Source organism: Chroicocephalus ridibundus, chromosome 1 (assembly GCF_963924245.1).
Source record: "Chroicocephalus ridibundus chromosome 1, bChrRid1.1, whole genome shotgun sequence".
Lineage (NCBI taxonomy): Eukaryota > Metazoa > Chordata > Aves > Charadriiformes > Laridae > Chroicocephalus > Chroicocephalus ridibundus.
Window position 1 is genome coordinate 102,927,854 of NC_086284.1, and position 23,244 is coordinate 102,951,097.

The 23,244-nt window shown below is 49.5% G+C and overlaps 1 protein-coding gene across 2 annotated transcripts in view; it reads left to right on the forward strand.

Annotated features, from left to right (window-relative positions):
- The window catches only part of RUNX1 (RUNX family transcription factor 1), a 175,042-nt gene that overhangs the window by 78,970 nt on the left and 72,828 nt on the right, over nt 1-23,244 (forward strand). For both annotated transcript variants that reach the window (XM_063345868.1, XM_063345879.1), the window contains exon 3: nt 18,618-18,871. In XM_063345868.1, coding sequence (XP_063201938.1) covers nt 18,618-18,871 — 254 coding nt within the window. The remainder of the gene's footprint in view (nt 1-18,617; nt 18,872-23,244) is intronic.

The following is a 23,244-nucleotide window of genomic DNA, read 5'->3' on the forward strand; positions in this document are numbered from 1 at the left end:
GCTAGAGCCGTAGAGATTGTGCTGTTTCATTTCATGTCACTGGGCTTTCTGCAGGCGTTTTCTTGTTTTTCCTCTTTCCATTCTTTTCCTTGGGAAAAGGAGTATGTTTCTTGTTTGGGTCTCTCCTTTACTCGGGCAGTGTTAAGGCAAAGTTCAAAAGAAAGGAAAACAACCCAGAAGTACTTTTTTTTTTTTTTTTCATTGCCCCTTTTATACCAACCGTGGTGCAAGAGTTCCTGTGATTCCACAGGAATTGGAACCTGCTCTTGCGGACCGACAACTTCGGCCTTTCCTGGAATAGCTTAAGCACACACGTAATTTTCCTCATAGGCAACGCTGCATGTGTTGAAGCGTTTGTAGGGCCTACAGGTTTGTGGCCATATGCTGACAAGTGAGATTTTAGCATTTTTATGCAATATAATATTTAAAACGCTAACAGCGATCTCTACTTGAAATGTGAAATTTGGCCAGCAGCAAAGCCCTAGTAAATCTCACAGCCTTTTATTTCCACATGCATTCCCTGATTTCATTAGAAACATCCTATCCTGGAATCTGGAAAACACAAACCAAAAAAAAAAAAAAAAAAACCAAAAACCACAAACTAAAAAACCCATATCAGCTATGCATTTGGCAGCGTTTCTTTTTGTCTACCCAGATACAACTGCTCCTACTTGATTTTGTTTCTTCTTAGCCCTATCTGTGACCATGTCTTTGCTTTCTAGGAGGAGAAAAAGATGAGGTGAAAAAGTACAGGGAATACATTTGGTATCCTAGCCAACACTCCCCTCCTTAAATTTACAGAAAAAAGAGGGAGGGGATCACCGTGTGGGCCACTAAGTGTGCGGGGGTTTTACACTGCTGTTTAAAGAGATGCTCTGTAAATCTCCACTGCAAACCAAAACTGCCTTTTGCACTCTTTCAGTGGCTACAGCATTTTGGCACGCTTTGCAAAACAGCTGGAATGAACTTTGGAGTCTGGTTTAACACTTTGGAAAATCACTCCACCTGTCTATCCGTCCTTTCCTCCATCCATCCATCCATATGTCTATTCATCTATGAGTTCCTATGAAATTGCTGAATCTCACACTTGGTGACAAATGTGACAGGCTTTTATATATACATAGCACTTGCGCACTTGTACACTTCTAGGAAGGATTATTTCCTCTTAAACACCAGGGAACGGAGATGCCTACAGAAGAAATTTCAAGTTTTGCAGATACTGACTCATATTTACGCATTTATCAGAACACGGTGGCTGACTTCTGTTACCATTTCTCATACAAAATTCCCATCCCGGGGATGTCACTGGAATTATTCCCATGTACAGGGGGAAAGAATTGGGGCTTAAATTGTCCCGTGTATCTACTGGAAAAAAAAAAAATCTCTTCTTCATAGTCAGAGGCATTCTCATGATACCTGTGTCTGGTGTTAGGGACTATAAAATACTCTGAGCAGGGGAAGTCTGCAGAAAGAATCGTTAATCGGTTTCATTACTCTATTTACTGGTAGTAGAACCTTGTACCTTTGGAACAGTGCATCAGCTGAAACAGGAACAATCTCAACCTGGTTTCCAACAGCAAAACTCTGAACTTACATCTTCATCCACTTCCACTCTAATTGGGCAGAGAAAAATCATCTGAGAAGCTAAATGAAAATTACTAGCCTATAAATGCCTGAGGCAAAAAAAAAAAAAAAGAGAGTGGGAGGGAGAGGAGAGAGAGAAAGATGGGAAGTCTCATGTGAGTTTGGTTAGTGGAAGAAAAAAAACCACTTACTAAGTATGGCTGCATGTCATTTTTCAATTTGCTCATGTTAAATAATGATCTCTAGGGCAGAGAAAGAGTGGAGTGAAAAGGAAGAGCTCTCCCCTCATCTTGTTTAGTTTCTGCTGGTGTTTTGCAGTGTCTGGTCACTGCCTGGCTATCACATAAACTTAAACATGAACCACGGGCAGTTTGGTATGTCTTCTTCTCTATCCTGGACCATGTACCTGATGAGGAAAAACAGACCAGCCACTGGCTTTTTCGGTAAAGACTTCTTTATCTTCCTTTTAGAAAGTTTTTCTCTGCATTGTCATGAAATAGAAACCTTGATTGTAAAGTAATAGAAAGTATCGGGTGAAAAAAACTCTTTAAAGTAATATAACTTCTATTGGAGCAAAATAAGGAAATCTCTCATTGGGTGCATGTGGGTGCTTTAACTTCCACGAGACAGTTGGGTACGTGTGGGGGTTTTCGCTAGTCTGTTAAGCGTGTTGCAAGCCTTTTTAACTGAATCAGTTTCTTCAGAGGAAGTGCTTCAAAATAGTTTTTATTTCAAATGCTTGGCATGAGGGTGCCACCGAAGCTGGAGGGAATTGGGCTGCCTTGGGTGGCGGTGGAAGGTGATGTCCGTCTGATGGTACTTGATGGTTAAAGGTTTGCAACTTTGCAGTAACAGAGTGATCGCAGAGGACCGGGTAGTGTCATTGTCAATTGATTTGAGTCCCAGGGTTATGATCACTAGTGATGCTTTTTTATGCAAAATAGAGGGTCAGCCTGTAGGCTTGATGAGTTTTTATTGCCTGAAAAATGACAGCAGAGTAAAAATTTTCCCATCAGAGCGTCAAAGATAACTTTTTATCACAAGGATATGTTAAATAAAATAATAGGAATCTTAAGAAAACATTGACAAATTCTGTAGTCCCTGCCATGGTCCATTTTGCTGTGCATCTGTAGAGAACAAGACTGCTTTTTCCAGCATCATTGTACCTCTTGCACAAACAGTGGGCCAGGGAGAAAGACGTCATGCTTCTAAAAAATATTTGGAATACTGCAAAATTTGTTTCTTTTCTGTAAGCTAGCTTTCTTCTTAGTGACTCTTTTTCTCCTAAATATTTAGTGAACTAAGCAAATTTTGTGCAAAAGGGTTTTATAGCAAGGTTTTAGATATTTTTATGGGTTTGATTTTAAAAGATATAATGAAGACAAAAGAATGAAAGTTGGGAATGAAGAAAGGAAGATCTATTATTTTGCACTGCCACTTGAAGATTCCTTCACTTTTCCTCTCCCACCCCGTGTTTTAGCAAGTCTGTACGGCACCGCGCTCAGGGGGCTGCTGTTAACCTTAACTGCAGCAAAGTTTCCATTCGCAGTTAGGCGAGGGGGCAAATTTTCTTCTGATTTGTAGCCCATGAACCCCGTGAACTCTGATCTCCACTCATCCTAAATCAGCGCCAAATTGAGAGGATCACCATTTGTTTCCGTTGCGGAGCGCTCGGGAAGATGGTGCTGAATCATTTTGCAACGTACCTAAGTGCTAGATAAAGCCTGACTTACCATCCCAGCGCTAAGAGGTGACATGCAGGCTGTGACTGCCAGAGGAGCAGCCGTGTGCCAGGCCCCTGGGACAAGTCTGGCCTTTCCCTGGTTTGCTTCCGCAGAGCTTCACACGCAGTGCAAGCCCTGGAAAAGCCTGCCGCACGGCTGGGTGATCCGTTAGGCTTTCCAAAAGCAGGCAAAAGAGCAAGACATTATTTTTCTGACCTGTCCAGGGAATTATGACCCCTGCCTAGGATAAATCCTGGTGTTTGTGGGATGCTTTCTGCTTTGTAAAGTACAGGGATTCTTGGAGGTTACCTTTTCCATAGCATCTGAGAAATTAGCCTCTTAATTTCATGCTCACTTAAAAAGCATGGAATAAGAAGCAATTTACAGAAAGATCACAGAATCCCAGAAGGGCTGAGGTTGAAAGGGACCTCTGGAGGGCATCTGGTCCAGCGCCCCTGCTCAAGAAGGGCCACCTAGAGCAGGCTGCCCAGGCCAAATGTGAGTGTCGAGTCAGAAACATTTGGTTTAGTTTGGATTCTGTTTTTAACAGATGCACATAATTCTTGCTCTGCAAGACATCGAAGACACTGTAGAAAAATATAATGTGAAGTGGATGTCATGAGAGATGGTTTATGTGGTGCATAAACCAAATGAGCAACTACCTTTGTTTAATATTGTCCTGTGTAGGTTTGATTTGGTGGTGATAATTCACATCTAAAAATCATGCAAGAATGCTTTGTGTTGGTTAAGAAAGGCTAAAACATATTGCTACATATGTCTGTTGCCTAACAAAGCTAAAACTAAGGCTTTTACAGTCCCTAATTTCATAACTGTGCAAATGAGCTATAGGAAAAGCAGATTAAAATATCCTGTTGTCGTTTAAAATGAACTTGCCAATTCATAGACAGCACATTGTGCCACTGGGTATCATGTGCAACATCTGTAACTGGAAAGCAGTATACGAATATGATCTTAAGCTAATCTTGCTAAGCTTTGTTCACTCTACAGCAAATTTCCTTTTAAAAGAGTTGTGTATTGTAGTTGGTGTTCAGGGAGCCATTTATTATGTCTTGCTGCCAAGAATATTCCATGCTTTTAAATATTCTATAAGGTTAGGGTATATTTCAGGGCAGATTTGTAGCAAGACTGCAGTTAAAGGTCTGGAATTACAGCTTTTCGTCTCACCTACCCTGACACAAATCAAGGCCTTGCAGCTACAATTGAATAAGCAGAGAACCAGGCTCATGGAGGACTTTGTAGCTCCAGGGAGACGGGAGGCATCAGTTTTTGTTGAGCCCTGCTAGATTGTCATCCTACTGCATGGCACTTTCAGACCGCGGGACAGCCCTAAGGTGGTCCAGACCCAGCATCGCTGCCTGGGGACAAGGAGGCACCAGGGAGGGAGAGGCAAGGGAGGGCAGGCTGCCTCAGCATCCCCACTCAGGACGTGCAGGAGGACCTGCCTCACCTGAGCTGTTCCCTCCCTCTCCCTGGATCACACTCTGTTCCCTCGCTAGTGCACAGATCTCATCTTGGTCAAATGGGAGTGGAGGCTTTGATATGAAGTTGCACCTCATTATGACCTGGGGGAGATCTGTGGTTGAGATCAAAGGCAGTAGATGACATACCTGGTGAATTAAAAATGCTTAAGAAAAAAGCCACCCAAGAGGAGTAGTGATGATTTCCATTAAAACAAAGTAACACTTCTATAGCAATTATTTATCCCTGTTTTAAGTCCAATTACTGGTGGTAAGGGATGCCAGACTGACAGACAGCCCTGGAAATGCTACCTTCTGCCTCCATGGGAGCAGCGGTCTGCTCCAGGACCATTTCAAGTCCTGCAGCAGGGCAGCTCCAGGGGGTCCAGCTTTGCACAACCTGATACCTATGGCAGATCTGCTTCCTGGGTCACATGGGTGGTTGGGCCTGTCAAAACACCCTGCAGACCTCCCTCCATGCACTTGCATGTTGGTTTTCTTCCAAGGTAAGGCAAAGCATGGGGAAGGAGGTGGTTCATGCCCTGTCACACTGCTGTCACACCTGCAGGGCTTGCAGATCACCCTGTTCAGGGGTGGGCTCTGATGTCCCCTCTGTTTTAATGGCTGCCAGATTTCTACAATTGATGAACAGAGTCCATTCCACTGTGCCCAGCAGAGCCTGGGTACCCCACACCAGCCGCGCAAGAGATGAGTCCAGCCACATCCCAGGACTTGCAGGGAGGGAGCCCCATGACTTGTCCAGGAAGCTTCTCCCTTGCTCTCACCGGTGGAGAGGTGATCTTTTTTTCCCCTACATTTCGCCCTGTCCACCAAGCACCGTGAACCTCCTGCGTCCCACAAAAGGCGCCCACACAGAGTGAAGTCTTGGTGTAGTATTGATCAACACTGGACATGGGCTGGGGTTTGCCCAGTGTGAACTGGTGTGGGCCCACCCGTATGAGCAGAGGTATACTGTCATACCTTCCCTGAAGGCTATTTTTTAAAGTAGAAATTTGCACTGGAGTTAGATGAGGATTTAGGCTACGAAGAGCTGAAGGAATTGTCACAGCTCAAACAGAGACAGTGCTGAAAACAGATAACTCTTCAGTCTCAGTGAGAGCGACGCTGAGACCGAGAGTGACACCAAGAGTGATACAGAGACTAAAGAATTTGCTGGCTTTCCTAAAAATTAAAAATGAGCCCATCTCTAGTACTGCTGGGCTAGGGTATGCAGACCTGTTTCCTTGTCGCATTGAGGGTAGGTCCAGTGCTACCAGAAGATCTTCAAATTGGCTTGTGAAAGAGACAGCTCAGAATAGGCTGTCTTGGACATTAATGTCTTGCAAAGTCCTCATTTAACCAGGTGACGCAGATTGTTCCTGCAAACATTTGCATCAGTCCTCAAAAATTATCAAATCATGGAAGTTCCCTAAAAGAATCTAATTGTACAACAGTTTTATGGGGCTAAACTGTAGTTATAGTACCAAAAGAAAGTAACATTGGAAAAAAAAAAAAAAAAAGATATAAAAAGGAATGAAACAATTTGGAATATATACTTGTCCTTAGACTACCAAAAACCAAAACTCAGCGGAAAGTGACATGCCATGGAGAGTATCAGAAAGAATAAACTGCTGAGTAATTTTCATGCCTTTTGGCTCTGGGGAGGGCATGCTTTGAAAGGAGTGCAGAATTTGGCCTGTGGACCTCCCGCTTCCCCTGCTTGTGCCCCTGTGGGATTAATCGTGTAAGATTTTAGTGAAGGGCGATATATTTAGCTGTACCTGTCATTTACAAACCCCAGGGCAACCCAGGGAAGACAAACACGGAAAGATCCCAAGACAGAGTTTCATCTGTTATACACAGGCATCGCCGTCAGTTGGTGGGCACAGGCACTGCTTTGCCAATGAGACCAGCTGGGCATCAGGTCCTTTCGCTACAGAATCACTAAAAGCAAGTAACGTTCAGCATCTACACACAGTCCTGAGCAGCTGATGCTGAAGTATCATTAACACAGAGAGGTCTTACAACACTGGATGTGTTCATTCTACGTAAAGCATGTCACACACGCACACTTGTACAAGATTTTTCTAGTAAATTCTCGTTATTAAACCAAAAGAAGAATTATAGCCTTACACAGATGTAAGACTAGTCATAGTACATCCTGCTCTTTCTGAGGACTTGTCCCATAAGCATATGTTCAGCCTAAAACTGCAAATGTATCTTAGTAGGTGAGGTTCAGCAGAAGATTACATGTGTCTATGTGGAAAGTAAGTGTCTTTTTAGCAGGATTCTTTATTATTAATCACGTGCAAAATTATCCAAATATTTGTCTCTTCTTCTTACTGTCATTAAGATCTATATCTAGAGAGTTTGACAACATGCCCTCCTGAAACTTTTCTGATTGCTAGCCCAGGCATCCCACAGCTGATGAGCTGGCCTGTCCAGGGAGGCTGGTCCCCGCTGGGTACAGGGCAGCTGACACTGGCATACCCAAGCTCAGACCTGCTACGCACAGGCAGAGTCAGGCACAGGTGGGATGTTAAGCGGAAAAGAAACAATTTAGGAGATTAACTTGTGGCTTCGTCTGTGGCTGTGAGAATGCATTAGTGGTGCGGAGCGTGGTTAATCTCAGCCGGGGTTTTCTTCCTCCATCCCCGGTTCGATCAAGGGATGTTGCGGTGAAAGTCCCAAGTATGATTCCCCTAACAGCTCAGAAGCAAAACCCTTTTCTGCATGGAGTCATTGCTGAGTGCATGAAGTCACTGTTGGGCTGAGGAGGGTTAAATATAAAGCGTGCTGGACACTGGAGAGCAGACAGATGTGGAACAGGCTCGGCTGCTGGCTGAAGGCACTCGCAGGGCCTCGTGCAGATGAAACCAGCCCCAGCATCTGAGACAGACGCTGGAAGGAGCCTAGTTTAGAGTGAGGAACAACTTCTAGCCAAATCTCTCTCTGTGCCTCCTACAGAAATGAGGTATCTGGGATTTAATACGCCTAATCACACTGAGACTCATGCCAGGAGAAGCTTCGTGTTAGCTATGGGTGAGGGGGCTCTGTGTCAGGACAGCAGTGCCTGTCCCACAGACAATCCCTCTCTAACCTGGCAGCTCCTGCTGAGGCTTACAGGACAAGGGTACTGCCTGCCTTTCCTGGAGGGCTGCAAAAATATTGGAGGAAACCGATTCTGTTTCGTACCACATGCTATATTTCAGGGAGCAAACGGGATTTGAGACTGAAAGCCAGTTTCTGTCTCGTCCAGTCCAATTAAATCTGAAGCTTGAGCTGCAATAGCCTCTCGCTGCGTTCCCTCTGCAACAACCCTGGGAAGGACACCCCAGTCACTTACTTGCTGCCACTTTGTTGGGCAGCTACTGGAAACACACTGCAAACTCACTGTGCGGAGCATTCCCGCAGGAGCAATGAATGAGCTACCGGCATTTACCCCGTCACCCTTGAATGGGTCATGGAACAAGGGGAAATGGAGAGAGAGCGAAATAAAACTCATCCTGAGGCTTTAAAACAGGAGATGAAGGGCAGGAAGGGACAGAAGGAGGCATTCCTCCACTGAGTGCCTTTACTAATGATATCACTCGCTAATACGAGTGTCACAATGTCATACTGGGAATAACGGCATCATTTTCTTTTGAACACTTCCCCTTTCATCATTCTAGTCTGTCCCACTTTCTAAATGGTGGAAGTAATATGGGAAGAAGAAGAGTGCAGTCAACTTTCTTATTTCTCCTAGCTGTTAACTCCAGTCCAAAGTATTGCAAGACCACAACTTTCTGTCTGGCAAAACAGGGTGGGAGGGAGCCTCCTCTGGAAACCATCTTTCTTCCTTTTTGTTATGACGTCAGGAGCTCCTTTTCCTTAGGATTGAAGCATCTCTGCATCTTGTTGACCTGAACAATGAAGCCTTTATTTAGAGGGATAATGGAAGCACATTTTGGATTTAGAAGTCTTTCTGCCTTAATTTCACTGTCTCAAATTTGGGCCAAAGTTAGTAGTGATATAGGCTTCGGCCCAAAGTCTTGGTATCATTTATTTATTTGCTGAAAAGCAATGCTTATGTTATAAAACTCCCCTGTAATTTACTTCTTTACTAGCAGAGCCAGATCTTCCCAGTAAAGAAGCCATGGATGATGTCCCAGAACTTCCCAGGTCAGCAGTAAAGCACAGTGGGGATGCCTAGGGAAGAAGCTGTGTCCCAAGAATACACCGAGGCTTTCAGTCTCCTATTTATGGCCTTATAGGAACTTTTGCAATCATTTATAATTCATACTTAATTTTGACTGAAAACCAAGCAAACTGACCCTGAGAAAGGCAAACCCGTACCAAGTCATTTGCAGCGTGATCAGATGCAGCGTGAAGGCTACCGTTACCTTTTGCCTATTAGCACCATGGCTATAGTGAATAATTTTTCCTAGACTGAGTGTATTCAGTGGCCCGATTCTCTGTCTGGTCGCTTACCGCTAACTGCAGGAGTGAAGTCTGGGGCACAGGATGAGATGTACCTGCACAGCTCCTAGCATAAATCAAAATATCATCAGGGCTTCTCCAACACGATTTAAGCAGTCCAGAGCACTCAGGGCCATCTGACAGCTGAGCTGCAGTTCCTGCTCCGCCAGCGTGCCCTTGCCCTCAGAGGGGCTGGAGAAGGGTATAAAGTAGTTATATTAATTCTGTGCCATCTGCAGAATCCTCCTTAAGCCAGAGTTGTTCCCTGCTGTCCAGGTGGGTCAGATTTACTGCTCCTTTTAAATGTCCTGGAACCAAAGGAGTTGGACCATTTTTATTTTTTTTTCCCCATTTGCTGGTACAAGGCATCTGTAATGTTCCTACCAGAGCAGAAGATCAAAAGACCAAATGATACCATTAGTGCTGGAGGTTGTTATGATGTGAACCTGCGTACATAAAAAATGCCACAGAAAATACTAGGTGTGGGTGATGTTATCTGCATTAATCTAGGCATGTAATGAGCATAGTATAATGGCACACAATGCGTATTTTTTAAGTCTCCAAACCAGTGAGTACTTATACCAGATGGCAGCTTTTCAACAATTTCCATTCCCTTCTCCACCCCATACTCCCAAGTATTTCAAGTAATTGGCTTCTTCTCTAGGGATTAGCCACAGTGGAATCATATTAAATGACTAATTTTCCTCACTTGGCCTCCCCCTCCCCCCACCCCCGCCTTTTAATTTTGAACTGTGCAGAGAAAGAAATCATCCAAAAGCTCTGAGTGTTTGTGTGTGTGTGTTTTCCACAGCTCTCTAGAATGGCCTCGAAATCATCTGGGCTTCTAGGTCATGTGGTGCTTTTTGGCTTTGCTTCTACTATTTCTTAAACTTTCCCCTCCAAGGTGCTTGTCAAGCTCTGACTTGAAAAGTTCAAGTGATGTTGAATCTGCAGCTTCCCTGGGAGCGTATTCTCCTGCCTATTTGATCTTAGGATCAACGTTACCCCTGATCTCAAAACTGAACTCGTTTTACTTCAGTTGGCATCTGTTATTTCTTGTCTTATCATTTTTCACTAATGAAAACAGTTCCTCCCCTTCCTCTTTATAGTTGTCTTTCATGTACTTGTAAACCGCAGTCACGCTGTCCCCTTGGCTTCCCTTTTGCCCCAAATTATATGTATGTATTTAATTCCTTTCATCTTTCCTTATAGGTAGTTCCTTCCAGATCTTTAATCACCGTAGTTGCCCTTCTCTCTAATCTCTCCCCTTCACTGATATACAGCCAGTAACACGGTGGCCAGGACTAAAACCCCTTGCTCTCCCTGGGATTTGAGTGCTGGGAAAATAGGACTGGATGCTCCCTTGGCTCTAGATGTGACCCCTCTGCTTCTGCACCTCCAGACAGCCTCTCCCTGCTTATCGTGCACCAAGTACTCAAATTTTACTTTGAGGAAGGCAAAATGCATTGCATCCTAGCTGGATGAGGGGAGAGGCACCCGCTGCCCTCTGCCTGGCTCTGTGGCCCCTGGCTCTGGGCACTCGCAGCAGGCACACGCCACACACCTGCAGGCTGACACATGCCCGCAGCAGGTGAGCACAAGAATAAGCCCAGCCTCAGCTTTGGCCCTTAACAAACCTCCCAGCAAAGCTGAGCTGGTCTGACAAAGCGGGATGTGAGGGAGGGGGAACATCAACACAGGCTGCTGCTGTAGTAACTTCATGTTTATTAAATCTCCCCCTTGAGGAAATGGAGAGGAAGGGTGCCATGGAGAAATGTCTCCAGGAGTGGTGGCACCAGTGAGGTGCTGCATGGGGCACGCAGTTGGGCACGCTGTGTTGCTGGGCATTGAGATTTCATCCATGCCAGTAGAAGTGTCAGCCAAATCGCATTTCACCACCCATCCTTTTGTGGAGCTGCTCCTCCTTTGGCTTGTTGTGGTTTGACTCATTCCTTCACCCAGCAAAACCCTAGGAGGACCTGCAAAGCTGGGGTTAACGCTAGATGAAAATCCACAGTTTAGCCTCTCCTGAAAACTGTCCTTCCCTGGGTGTACCCCACTCCCTGCCCATTGCTGCCACCAGTCGATAGTTTGATTCAAGAGAGATGCAGCTCTCTCAGTTGCAGTTTCTGAATGATAAGGGAGGTGAAACAGTAAAAGGTAGCTCCCTTCATACATAGATCCATGTCCTTACCACCCATGTCTGTGATAATATGCTGACTATTCAGGCAAATCATTCCCCACACCCTCAAAACAGGAGTCATGTCTACCTTCTAAAATATTTTGAGTGACAAGAGCATGGATAGGTCTTCTGTATTTGGAAAGAAAAAGGCTCACAGCTTCTGCACAGGAAGAACGAAACAGGCTTTTGACCACTGTTAACACTTGGAGGTCCTAAAGAGGATGGAGAGTCCCTGGGAATATTTTCTGTGGTAAACTCAGGTCACAAGTAATTAGATGCCCAGGCTAAAGGTATTGAACGAATATGTGCTATTTTATCTTTCCTCACAACCCCTCTGCTTTGCATAAACTGAGCTGCAGCCAGTTTCCCTGCTTCCAGAGTAAACAACCTTATATCAGTTAACAGAGATCAAAGACGAGATCCCTGGAGGGGTTTAGGCACTCCTCCCTCCCTGAAACGGAGGGAAGTTAGACACCATACACCTGTGGAGTCCTGGCCGCATTCCCCCTGTATCACGCTGGCCATCTCACATCTCATTCTTGGTGGCATCATATGCGCACTTTACATGCCGGGATGAAATATGCATATTTCATTGTGTGAGAGAGATCGCTGCAGGAAATAAGGACCATCTTGCCTTTTTCTTTGCTGGCTGCTGCTTTTCTCTGTGCAATGTTTCATTATTCCAGTAGCCCAAAAAAATAATTTCTTATATCACTATAGCAATTTTTTTAAGGACAGTCAGTGGAATTACCCATAATGGTAACTGCTGTGCAATAAATATTTGCAGGAGCAATTCAGAAGCCTGATCCTACAAACTTCATTCACAGGTATTAACCCACTGATTCATCACTAGTAGAAGCAAGGCAGGCTTACACCACTATAAACAACTTTAAGATGGCCTTAACACATACATTAAATGAATTCAGGTGCAAGAGGTAAGAGCTGATCCACTGAATAATGCCACGTTAAGCCCAGATTCTCCAAACAATTAAGTCCGTGCGTAATTGCGTTGCCCAAAGAGACTCCTCTTGCATTCAGCGGAAATGCTGCTAGGAAGGAGGTTGGGCATGTTTCTAAGTGCTGGCAAGATCAGGGTCTGTAGACAATTCTCTCAGTCTGTGCTCATATGGTACCTGTGCCAGCTCTGTTAAGGTCTACAATTTTTTCTCCTTTAACAAAACATTGTGCAAGTTTTCTCCCATCCTGCACAAATCCAGACCTTTGCAAACAAGTGTCCATCGCCGCCTGCTTGGCCAGGGAATATTTACCTGTGCAGCGGGAACTTGCGTTGTGTTCAGGCTCTAATTCATCCTTTGCAATTTAGGCTGTTTAAAATTCACCCCTAAATTGCTGCTCCCTCTCGCGTATTTCCGAAGCTTTTGCTTAACTGTATTATGTAAAAAGCTCGGTGCTTTGTGGTCGAGTAATCCTGTACGACAGAGGCAAGGCATGGTAGATAGAGATTCACTTGTGGTTTGTTTACGGCTGTAATAAATTGATGTCAAAATACAAATGTAAGCAGCGCTGAATGTGAATTGGTAGTTACACCACCAGTTGCGATCCCCGGTTCAAAAGGATTCCTGCACAAAAGACCGACTGTCCGAGCCGGCAGTTTTAGCATCAGGGATGCTAAAAAGTCTTACCATGTGAGAAGAAACATCAGCTTTAAATACCCTGCATCGTTTCCTTACTTTGCCTTATCACTGGTACTCGCGCAAACTGCTTGACTTATTAATTCCTATTCTTCCAGAGTACCTGCACAAGATATAGTAAGGGGACAGTAAATTCCTACGAGAGTTCCTCTCTTTGTCATGCAAAAATAAAATTATGTGGAAGACGATAAAATGAATTAGCTAAACAAACTAAAAATAAATAAAAAACCAAACCCAAACCCCAAACAACAACCCACATGTAGTTAGTGTTAATGGGCATGTAAAATATGTAGCTCGATCTGTATCAAAAGATCCTCACCACCGTATTTTCCCTCTCTGCCCTCTCTTATTTAACTCCTTAACTTACCTTGCAAAAGCTTGGCTTCTGTGCAGTTAAAAAAGAATATTGTCACCTTTAGTCTACATTAAGGTTCTTCTTCTCAGCATTGATAGTGCTGCTAAGTTACAGAATACTGTAAGCATGGAGTATTTTCTGCGTCTTCTGTTAAATCGTCGCATTTTGTATCCTTCTGACTATTCACGTGTGTAATAGATCGGGTTCATTTCGTATTTATAATGAGCTCAGATTAAGACGGGATGCAAAGCAATGAGTGAAATTCAGCTCGACATATTTATTAATTTAAATACAAAATACTCCCTACCTCTTGGCGAAAACGGGACAGGGGAAAAAAGAGGGGAAAAACCCACAAACACTACATGAGTATTTTCACATTTTAAGCGAGGTATGTAGATGTATGTACATCCGTAAAATAACTTTTCTTATCTCTACAATGCCCGTAAAAAGTTATCAGCCACTAATATACCCCAGATGGCTTTTAAGCTGTAGTTTATAACAGCCATTTGCTTGTATATATTTTTTTTCCTTAAAACAGAAGGAAGCCTCTCCCTAATAATTTAAATTCGGGATAATTTCATACGAGAAAGAAGTAACCGTGTCAGAGATGGAATTAAAAAAAAAAAAAAAAAGAAAGGAAAAAAAAGAAAACCGCACACAAACAATTGACTCTTGGTGTGAAATAAGAGAGCTTTCCGCACCAACTTCGCCTGCTTAAAACCGGGACCTGTTGCAAGCGCGGCGGGAGGGTGGGATGAGCCGCGCTCCGCCGCTGCCGGCCCCCGCGGAGCGCCCCCGGCCCGGTCTGCGCTCCCACCGCGGCACTTTGTGGAGGGGTGGGGGCAGAAAACCGGCCCCGCGTCCTTTGGCAGGGGGGAAGGAGAGGAAGGAGGCAAAGGGGGAGGGCATGCGAAGACGAAACTGTAACCCTCCGGCGGGGAGGTGCCGCGGTGCAGCCCCGGGCGCGGTTGGGGAGCCCCGGGCCCGGCGCCGCCTCACCCGTCCCCTCCGCAAAGGGACGTGCGGGGCAGAGGGGGGGAGCCGGAGCCTTGCACGCCCCCCCGCAGAGGGGAAAGCGCTCCCGACCCGCACTGGAGGGGTGCGAGGAAACCTACACCTTGGCGCTGGTACCGTGAATTTAGTGGCAGGCGGCTGCGCCGCTTCCTGAACTCAGTTGCGGGTCTCCGCGGCTCCCCGCCAGAGGAGCCCTGCCCCGCAGGGCATCCGCGCATCCCGCTCCCCGGCAGCAGGCTCCGGGCAGGCAAAAGCCGATTTCTCTCACCCAGGGCGCTTTCAGTTTAATTGCGTGTAAACCAGGGAGCGTAAACGGCAGGAGCTCGCTCTCTGCTCCCGGTCGCGGGATGCCAAAACGCGTACCGACAGTTATTTTCCCAACTCCGGAGCGTTTCCAAAGCGGGCGTCGGCAAAACCAAGGATCCCTTCTGCCCTGTCCTCGCCCCCGGGGTAGGGGAAAACCGGCGGCGGGGGGGTGGGTGCCCGAGGGCTCCCGAGCAGCTGCCGCGCAAAGCGGCTCTCCCCGCGGAGCCGCGTCCCAGGAGAAGCGGCGGGGTCGCATCCCCTGCGGGACCGCAGCCCGCCGTGGGCTTCGGCGGGGACGGGCGGTGCTGGCCGCAGCAGGCCGAGCGGGCAGCGTCCGCCCCCGCCGGGGGTCGCCCCGCTGCCCCCCGCCTCCGCCGCCCCCCCACCCCGCGCCGAACACCCCCCCCGTTGCCCCCCCCTCCGCCCCAGGCGGCTCCCCTCTGCCGGGCCGACGGCGGGCGGCGGGCCCCCTCTGCCGGCCCCGCCGCGGAGCTGCACCGAGGGCCGCCCCGGGGCAGCCGCCGCCTTGCGCAAGGCCCGCCGGCGGGCAGCAGCCGCGGCCCGTTCCGTGCCGCCCTTTCCGAGCCCGGCTCCGCGCGGTGGGAGGCGGCCTCGGTGCTGTCCCCGCCGCCGCCACCGCGGCCACCCCACGCACGCATTCCCACCCACCCACCCCGCCGCAGCTGCTGTCGGTCCCCTTCAAAGCCCGCCCGGCCCCGGGGGAGCGCGGCCGGCCGCCGCCGCGGCTGCTGAGCTGGCGGGGGCGGTGGCGGAGGGGGAGGTGTCCTGCGGGTGGCCGTGGGGAGGGGCGGCCGTGACGGCGGGGACGCGGCGGGGAGAGGAGACACGGGCGAAGGAGGGGTGTGAAATTTCACGGAGGGAACCCCAATTCCGAGCCAAAAGCGCGGCGGGGACGGGCGGAGGCTCCGCCGCGACGGCGGCAGCGGGTCGGGATGGCCTCTTTCCCAGCCCGGCTTACGCCAGCGGCGAGCCCACGACATTCGCGACCAGCACCAAAAAAATAAAATAAAAAAAAGAAAGAAAACCACCAAAACCAAAAAAACCAACCCCAACCCAGCCCGAAAGGGCAGCCACGCCCCCACCCAGCATCCTCGCTACCGGCTCCGCGGGCCCAGGCCGGCTGCCGGGGCCGGCGCTGGCGGCCCGCTGCTGCCCGTGCGGCGCTGTCCGCCCGCCGGCCCGGCCTCACCCCCGGCCGGTGCGGCCGGCTGGCCGCTGGGCTGAGTCGGTGGGGAGGGGATGTCCCCGGGCTGGGGGCCCGGCGGCCGCCCCGACCTGTCGGGCCGGCGATGGGCGCCCCTCGGGGCCGCGTCCTTGTCCGCGGGGGCGAGAAGCAGCGGGGCGGGCGGGGGACGACAGCCCGGCGGCGGCTGCCTCGGTGGCCGCCGGTCCAGGGTGTACTCCCTCCGCGGGGAGAAAACGCCCCGGAGCAAACCCCGCCGGAATGCTCGCCCGGCGCGGGGCGCAGGCGTGTGCCGGAGGGGCGTCCGCGGGCACATTGCGGGCACCCTCCGCTCCTCGGTGGAGCGGGTGTCCCGTAAGCGAAGGGCAAGCGGGATCTGCGGCGGGGCCAGGCAGAGCCGGGCGGGCGGGTCGCGCCGTTCTGGATGCCTTAACGCCCCCCCATTCCCCCGGGGCAAACCGCAGGCACGGAGCCCGCTGCACATGGTGGGAGGAGGTGGGCGTCCTTTGCGGTGGGCTGGGTGAGCGGCAGCCCCGCGGGTCCTCCCGTGGGGGTGCGTGGGTGCGGTGGTGTCCCGCCGACCCGGCGCTCACCCCCCGCGCCCCACAGTAGCGGCGGCGGCGGCGGCAGGCGCGCCAATTCCAGGAGCCCCCTGGCCCGCGGCCGCGCCCTGGCTGCTGCCGGGAAGGGCGGTGATTGGCCGGCGCCCTCCCCGTATGCAAAGCAGCCGGGGGAATGACATTCCTCCGCACGCCGCCCGCCGCAGCCGACTCTCGCGCCCGGCCACCTCCATTCATACCGGCGGCGGCGGCGGCGGCGGCGGCGGGAGGGCGGCGGGGCGGCGCTCGCGCCCGGCCACCTCCATTCATACCGGCGGCGGGGACCCCAGCCGGGCGCGGACCCAGGAGCGGAGCGGCAGGGCCCGGCCCCGGCCCGGCGGTGCCCTGGTCGGTCGGTCGGCAGGCAGGAAGCCTGAGTTTCCCCGCGGCTCACGTGAAGACCCGAGCGAGAGCTCTCGGCTGTGGAAATGCGCTTTCTCCGAGCGGTCGTCTGGGCTGGAGGCTGGCACTTCTAACCCCCGGCTGGCAACTTGTGGGGATCTGGGCTTCCCCGGGTTCTTTCCATCTCTCTCCGTTGGGGTCAGCGGCTCCTTCCACCCCCGCCCGCCGCCACCTCCTCGTTTGCGGAAGGAAAGCTTTCACTCGTTCAAAAGTAGTGGCTTATTATTATTTTTCTTCAAATCGTGGGTGTTTTTTTTGTTTGTTTGTTTGTTTGTTTTTATTGTTGCTGGTTGGTCGCTTTTGGTTTTCAGTGTGTGCGTGTGCGTGGGGGCTCTCGGCGCAGGCTGGCAGTATCCATCCCGCTGGCTGGAGGCGGCCGAGAGAAAAGCCATGTTTCCTAAAGCAGGCTTCCACCTGCTGCGGTTAAAATATTGTTAAGCAGCCGGTTCCTGTGGCCGAGTTAGAGGAAGACTGCCTCAGATACCAAAAAAAAAAAAGAATTGGCAATGACTGCCGAAGTTGTTGCAGACTGTTGGTTTGACTGCTGAGGAGGACGTGAGTGAGAGAGAGAGAGCGCTGTTGCACACACAAAACCACAGAGAGAACCCACAATTTAACCAACATCCCCAAACCCAAGTTTTCAGCTGTGGACCTTTTAGCCTCAGAGCTTGCGATCGGCTGCGACCTTTCTTTAAACTGATGAAAGACGTTATACCAAAGACAAGTACAAAGATAGAGATTTAAAGCTTGAATGACATGCACTTGAGCTTCTTTTCTTTTTTATTTTTGCGCAAGAATAATTGAAAGGTCATGACACGAGTACTCTTAGAGCAACGCGAACCAAACTACTGAAGCTGATTTTCAAGGCTGCTTTTAAAAAAAAAAAAAAACCAAACAAAACAAAAAACCTTGCCGAGAACATTAATGGATTCCTGTTGTGTTTAAATTCTCTACAGATTATATTGTAAATATTTTATGAAGTACAGTATATGTGTGTGTGCGTGTGTGTACGTGAATATATACATACAGTTGTAGCCAGCTGACCTTTGATCAGAAAGCCTAGCTCGTGTACCGCCTTCTCTGAAGACTGACCCTGAATTTCCCTCTCTTAAAGAGCGATTTTTTTTTTTTTTTTGCCTACGGAAGACGCTGATGTATTTGTTTTCTCTTGGGACTGTAGAGAAATCACCTGGAAGAAACCGATAGGCAACTGACTCTCTGGGAAGCCCAGGCTTTGCATGTGTTTCTGACCGCCTCTTGTATTTGACTCGCATAAATTTTTCCACGTGCTTTGGGAGTTTGGAAGGAGTTTTCCCTCCGGTAACTTTTGGCGTCACGGCCGCAGACTAGATGCCCAGGCGTCGCGGTAAAGCCCCGCACGGACGACCCTCTCGCTTATCGGATTAACGTGATCTGTTCCGCAGCGCCAGGACGCCAAGAGTTAAGTCTCGGCGTGCTCGCTATCTCAGCCGCCTTCAGCAAAAAATTAACTTTGGGGACTGGCGTAGAAACAAGTTTCCCCCGGGTCCTCAGCCTGTATCCGTTTATGTTGGTCCCCAGAGAGCAGATCGCTGAAGAGTTACGCTCGTTTCGCTGTTTTGTAAAAACTCTGTGGAGGTCTTTCACTCAAAAGGCTTGTTGTGATGCGTATCCCCGTAGATACCAGCACCAGCCGCCGCTTCACGCCGCCCTCCACCACGCTGAGCCCGGGGAAGATGACCGAGCCGCTGCCGCTGCCCGGCGCCGACCACAGCGGCGCCTTGCCGGGGAAGCTGCGCAGCGCCGACCGCAGCATGGTGGAGGTCCTGGCCGATCACCCCGGGGAGCTGGTGCGCACCGACAGCCCCAACTTCCTCTGCTCCGTGCTGCCCACCCACTGGCGCTGCAACAAGACGCTGCCCATCGCCTTCAAGGTACGTCTTGCCGCCTCCCGAAAATCGCGCTTCTGGGGGGCAGGGGCGGCGGGGAGGGAAAGGGAGGGGAGGGCAGGCTGGGGGGGCGCGGGGCGCAGACCCCCGGGCTCGGACCCGCATCCGGACCGGGATCTGGCCGGCCGGGGGCGACGGCTCGCCCCGGCGGGGAGGCCACGTCGGGGCCGGTGGTGCGGGGCAGCCGGCCCCGCGCCTCCTTCCTTCCATCATTCCTTCCATCCTTCCTTCCTTCCATACTTCCTTCCATCCTTCCTTCCGTGGTCGTTGTCACTCGCGACAGCGTGGGAAGGCGTGGGGCGGGCGGGCGCGGCGCGGTTCTCGGCCGGGCTCCGGACATGCGGTGGGCAGGGCAGGCTCTCTCCGGCCGCTGCATCCATCCCTCTTCGGCCCATTCATAACTCTGGTGGTGAGGGGCGGCTCTGCTCAAAGGGTAAAAAAAACAACAAAAAAACCCCCCAAACAAACAAACAAACAAACCCAAAAAACCCACACACGCAGAAAAAGAAAGAAAAAAAGGCCAAATCCGAGGAGTTTGGCTGCTCTGGGGACCAGATGCCGGCGCAGCCCGTCGCGGACGGATGCAGGGTGTCCCGGAACGGATGCAGGGTGTCCCGGAACTGCAGGAGCCCCGGGCTCCCCCAGAAGCCGGCCAGGGCGGCGGGGGGGTCCCGCTGCAGGCAGCCCCCGCGGCGGAGCGCCCTACGGGGTGTCACCGGCGGGGAACACCCGACCGCAGGGAGCGCCCGGTGGCAGCGGCCGACCCCGCTCCGGGGCTGCCGGGCTTCCCCCCCGCAGGCTGCCAGGGTCTCTTCGGGAAAAACCCACATCTTTCCTTTTTTTCTTCTTTTAGCTGCTTTTTAGGATAGTGAATGTCGGGGCCTACCCTGCGCTTTCCTCCCTTTCCCGGCCTGCTTTCCCGTTACCCGGCTTTAAGTAAAATTAATTCCCCCCTCCCCCTCCTCTTGGTCACGCTCTTTTTTGAGTTGGGTCTATCGCTAACTTCTTGAATGCTCTGGTTTTCTTGCTACTGATGTGTAGACAGGCTGCAGAGCAGGGAAAGGAAAAGGTGATTTTTCTCGTTATCCTTTTCTCCGAGGCAGGAGGCGCAGAGACATGCATCTCCCGGGGTTAGATTTAGGATCGGGATTTGTAAAGTTCCTGCTTTCTTTTGCGGTCACCGCTAAACACCGACCGCCTCAGTACAACTTTTTTCGAAGGCGACCAAACCCGAGTCTTTCCGATGGCTTTTGCGGGGAGCAGAAACGAGGGAGAAGGGAATCGGTTCAGCTCCCAGAGCTTTGGGAAATCCTGCTGAGGAGGCGGCTTTAGGGAAAAGTTTTATTATGTCTGGAGAGTCTCCTTGTTTTACGGATTACATGAGTCTGGGGAAAGGGAGGAACTAAGCGACAGGGTCCGTTCCTAAATTCACACATTTATATTAATTATTGTACTGTCACCCACGCACTAGGCAACTGCTGCTAATTACTCGGGAAGCTGTCCTCCTGGAAGGCAGGGTTACGGTGTAGAACAGGCGTGAAAACCCGCTCCGCCCCGCCGGGAAGGGAGATAAGCGAAGTCCCCAAAGGCGGCCGGTGCTTCTCCCGGGGGGGGTTCCTTGCGGCCGGCGGCTACCGCGGCGGCTCCCCGCCGTGCCACGCGTGGCCGTGCCCGGGGCGCGCTCCCCGCCCCGCTCATCTCCCGGTGGGGAAGAAGAGGGGGGGACACACACAAAAGGCGTCCCTTCCCGCTCCTGCCCGGCCGCCCAAGCCGCCGGCGGAAAGCGGCGCCGCCGCCCGGCCACGGCCCGCCCCGGTGCCGCGACACCGGGAGCGGCGGGGTCTGGCATCCCACCGGGAACTCGCTCCCCTTCGCCGCCCCGGATAGGGGGGCTCCTGGGTATGTGAAAATTGGAAAAGAAACCCCGGGGGCTGGTTTCGAGAGGTCGCTTTCTTTCCTCGGTTCCAAACCCGCCCCCAAACCCTCACAGCTACTGCAAACCCTCCGTTTTAACTTGCGAGCCCGCTCCCAACTTCTGCAAACAGAGTAAAGGGTCAGGTTCTCCAAACAGACGAAAGCAAGCGGTTGTAACACTGAGAGAGTTTAACCTAGAAATACGCAAGAAAAAAAAAAATTTTAAAAAAAATCTCCCCCAAAAAACTTCAAACCAACCAAACAAGAAAACAGAACAAAACAAAACAGGAGAGGGTTTCCTTCTGAGCTCCTGAAATGTTGCGCTGGGAGGCACCTGCTTGCCGGGGCGCCCGGTGCGGCTCTTACCCTCCCCAAACGCTCAGAAATGAGTCCTGAAATAGTTTGCCACGTATAAAACAACGCCATTGGTTTTGTACTAAATACCGAATATTCGCAAAGGCATTTTTTTTCCAAGTCGTAATTTTTAAGATAATTTGGAACAGGAACTAGAAAATTCAGTTCAGATCATTCCTATGCTGCCAATATCTTATTTGCATCTGACAAAAAAGCGCTGAGTTTTATCAAGTATTTGCTAACAACAATTACATCAAGAAAAAGAGAGAGTTTTCTCTTCACGTTTCTGTAGAAAAATTCACTTACTTGATCTTTAGAAACGGGATATTATTTCAAACTAAAATGATCATTTCCATGCATTACTTTTTTTTCTAAAATAAAGACTGATTCCGAGAAACCTAGAAAATAATACATAATAACTCTAATAAGGTGCCATATAGATTCATTGTCCAAACGCTGTTAAGAAAGAATCTACATCTTAATTTAAAAGGCCAATTTTGTTTGATTGATGCAGCAGAAGTAGGTAATTTAGGTACCCGGCAGCACTGCAACTCTGCTACTCTTGTTGCTTCTCTGGAAATACATATTTTTAAAAGTTAAGGAGTACATCAAAGTACTAGATAACTCCAGTCAGCAAGTCCCAACTTATCTGTTTAGTCTTTTTTCTAGTGTAAATGTTTGTATTTCTGTTTCTATTGTCTATGACTTTTAACTCTAGTTTCTTTTCTGCGCTGTGTCATTTTTATGCTGGTTTCTAATATTTTCTTCATGTGTCTTATCGCTGAGGTTGCCTTCGGTGTAATTTGAAAATGGTGATTTAAACTATTTGTCCTGTAAGTGACAACTGACCCTGGATTCACAAAGGTTTTTCATCCTTCAAAATGCATTTATTTCCTTAAATGAACATGCAAACATTTGCATCACAGGGAGGTCAGGGTAATGCCCCGATTTTCCTCTTTCCCTTTCTTGTGTCTTTAGTATATGTGCATGCGTTAGGGTTTTACAGTAACTTTTTAAGAGCTGGGTGAGCGCGTTGCATTCGCAGCTGCTGACCCTGTGAGCCAGCCTGCCTCATGACACAACGCCGTGCAAGGAGAAAACCCGCTAGCCGCAACGTTTTGGGCAGGGACTATTTTATGCCAAGATCAAGGAAATGTGAAAAGCGCAGCGCTGAGTGTAGCCCAGGCCACAGAAACGCATTACGGCACACAGAGGAGAACAAAAAAAGCAAAAGCCTGGGCCGCAGAGGAATGGGAAAGAGGAAGTTGAAATAGATACGTAAAGAGGGAATTTTGACACAGTGATTTTAACTTTGCATGTGGAAGTGAAAACAAGGGTTATTGGTGACAAGGGGGAGCGCACTGAAGTATAAAATGCAGCCTCCTATAGAAGGAAAGGCTGTGAAATACCTGAGACTGGAATCCTCTCTCATATTGTGGGAGGCAGCTGCGGATGAGGAATAAGCCTCAGAGAGAGACCCAGTAAAGGAGGCGCTGATCCTGTTTGGAAAGAACAAGTGTAATTAGAAACTGATAGAAATAAGACTGGGCCCTAACAAGTTTCAGCCAATTGTAACTGCATGGACATAAGCTAGAAAATGCTAAGATGAAGGCAAAATATCAAGCTGCAACTCAGAGGACGCGATGCAGGACTACTTCCTCTTAGAATGTGTAAAAGAGGAAATAAAAGCTAGCTAGATTTTTTCTCTCCCTTTTTTTTTTTCTTTGGTGGTAGTCCTGAGGTCATTACTGTAGACTTAATTGGGGGAACAGCAACAGGGTCTTAAAAAAAGTATGATAGGGGACCTAATTCAAGCTCTTACTTTTGCCAGAGTAAATCAAGAGGCATACCGGACATCCATTCGAGTACAGCAGGGTAAAATTGCTTTGAGAATTCAGTCCTGCTCGAGAAGATAAGAAAAAATTAATTTTTGCATTGTTCGACCAGTGTGAACATTGTAGATAACAAAATTTAAGGTTAGGAATCTATATATCTCTCAGCACATTGCATCAAAAATGCAGTGAATCCTGTGTTCCTAAATATTTGTTTGATAGATGCTTGGCACCAAGGAGCTACAGCACAAACATTTC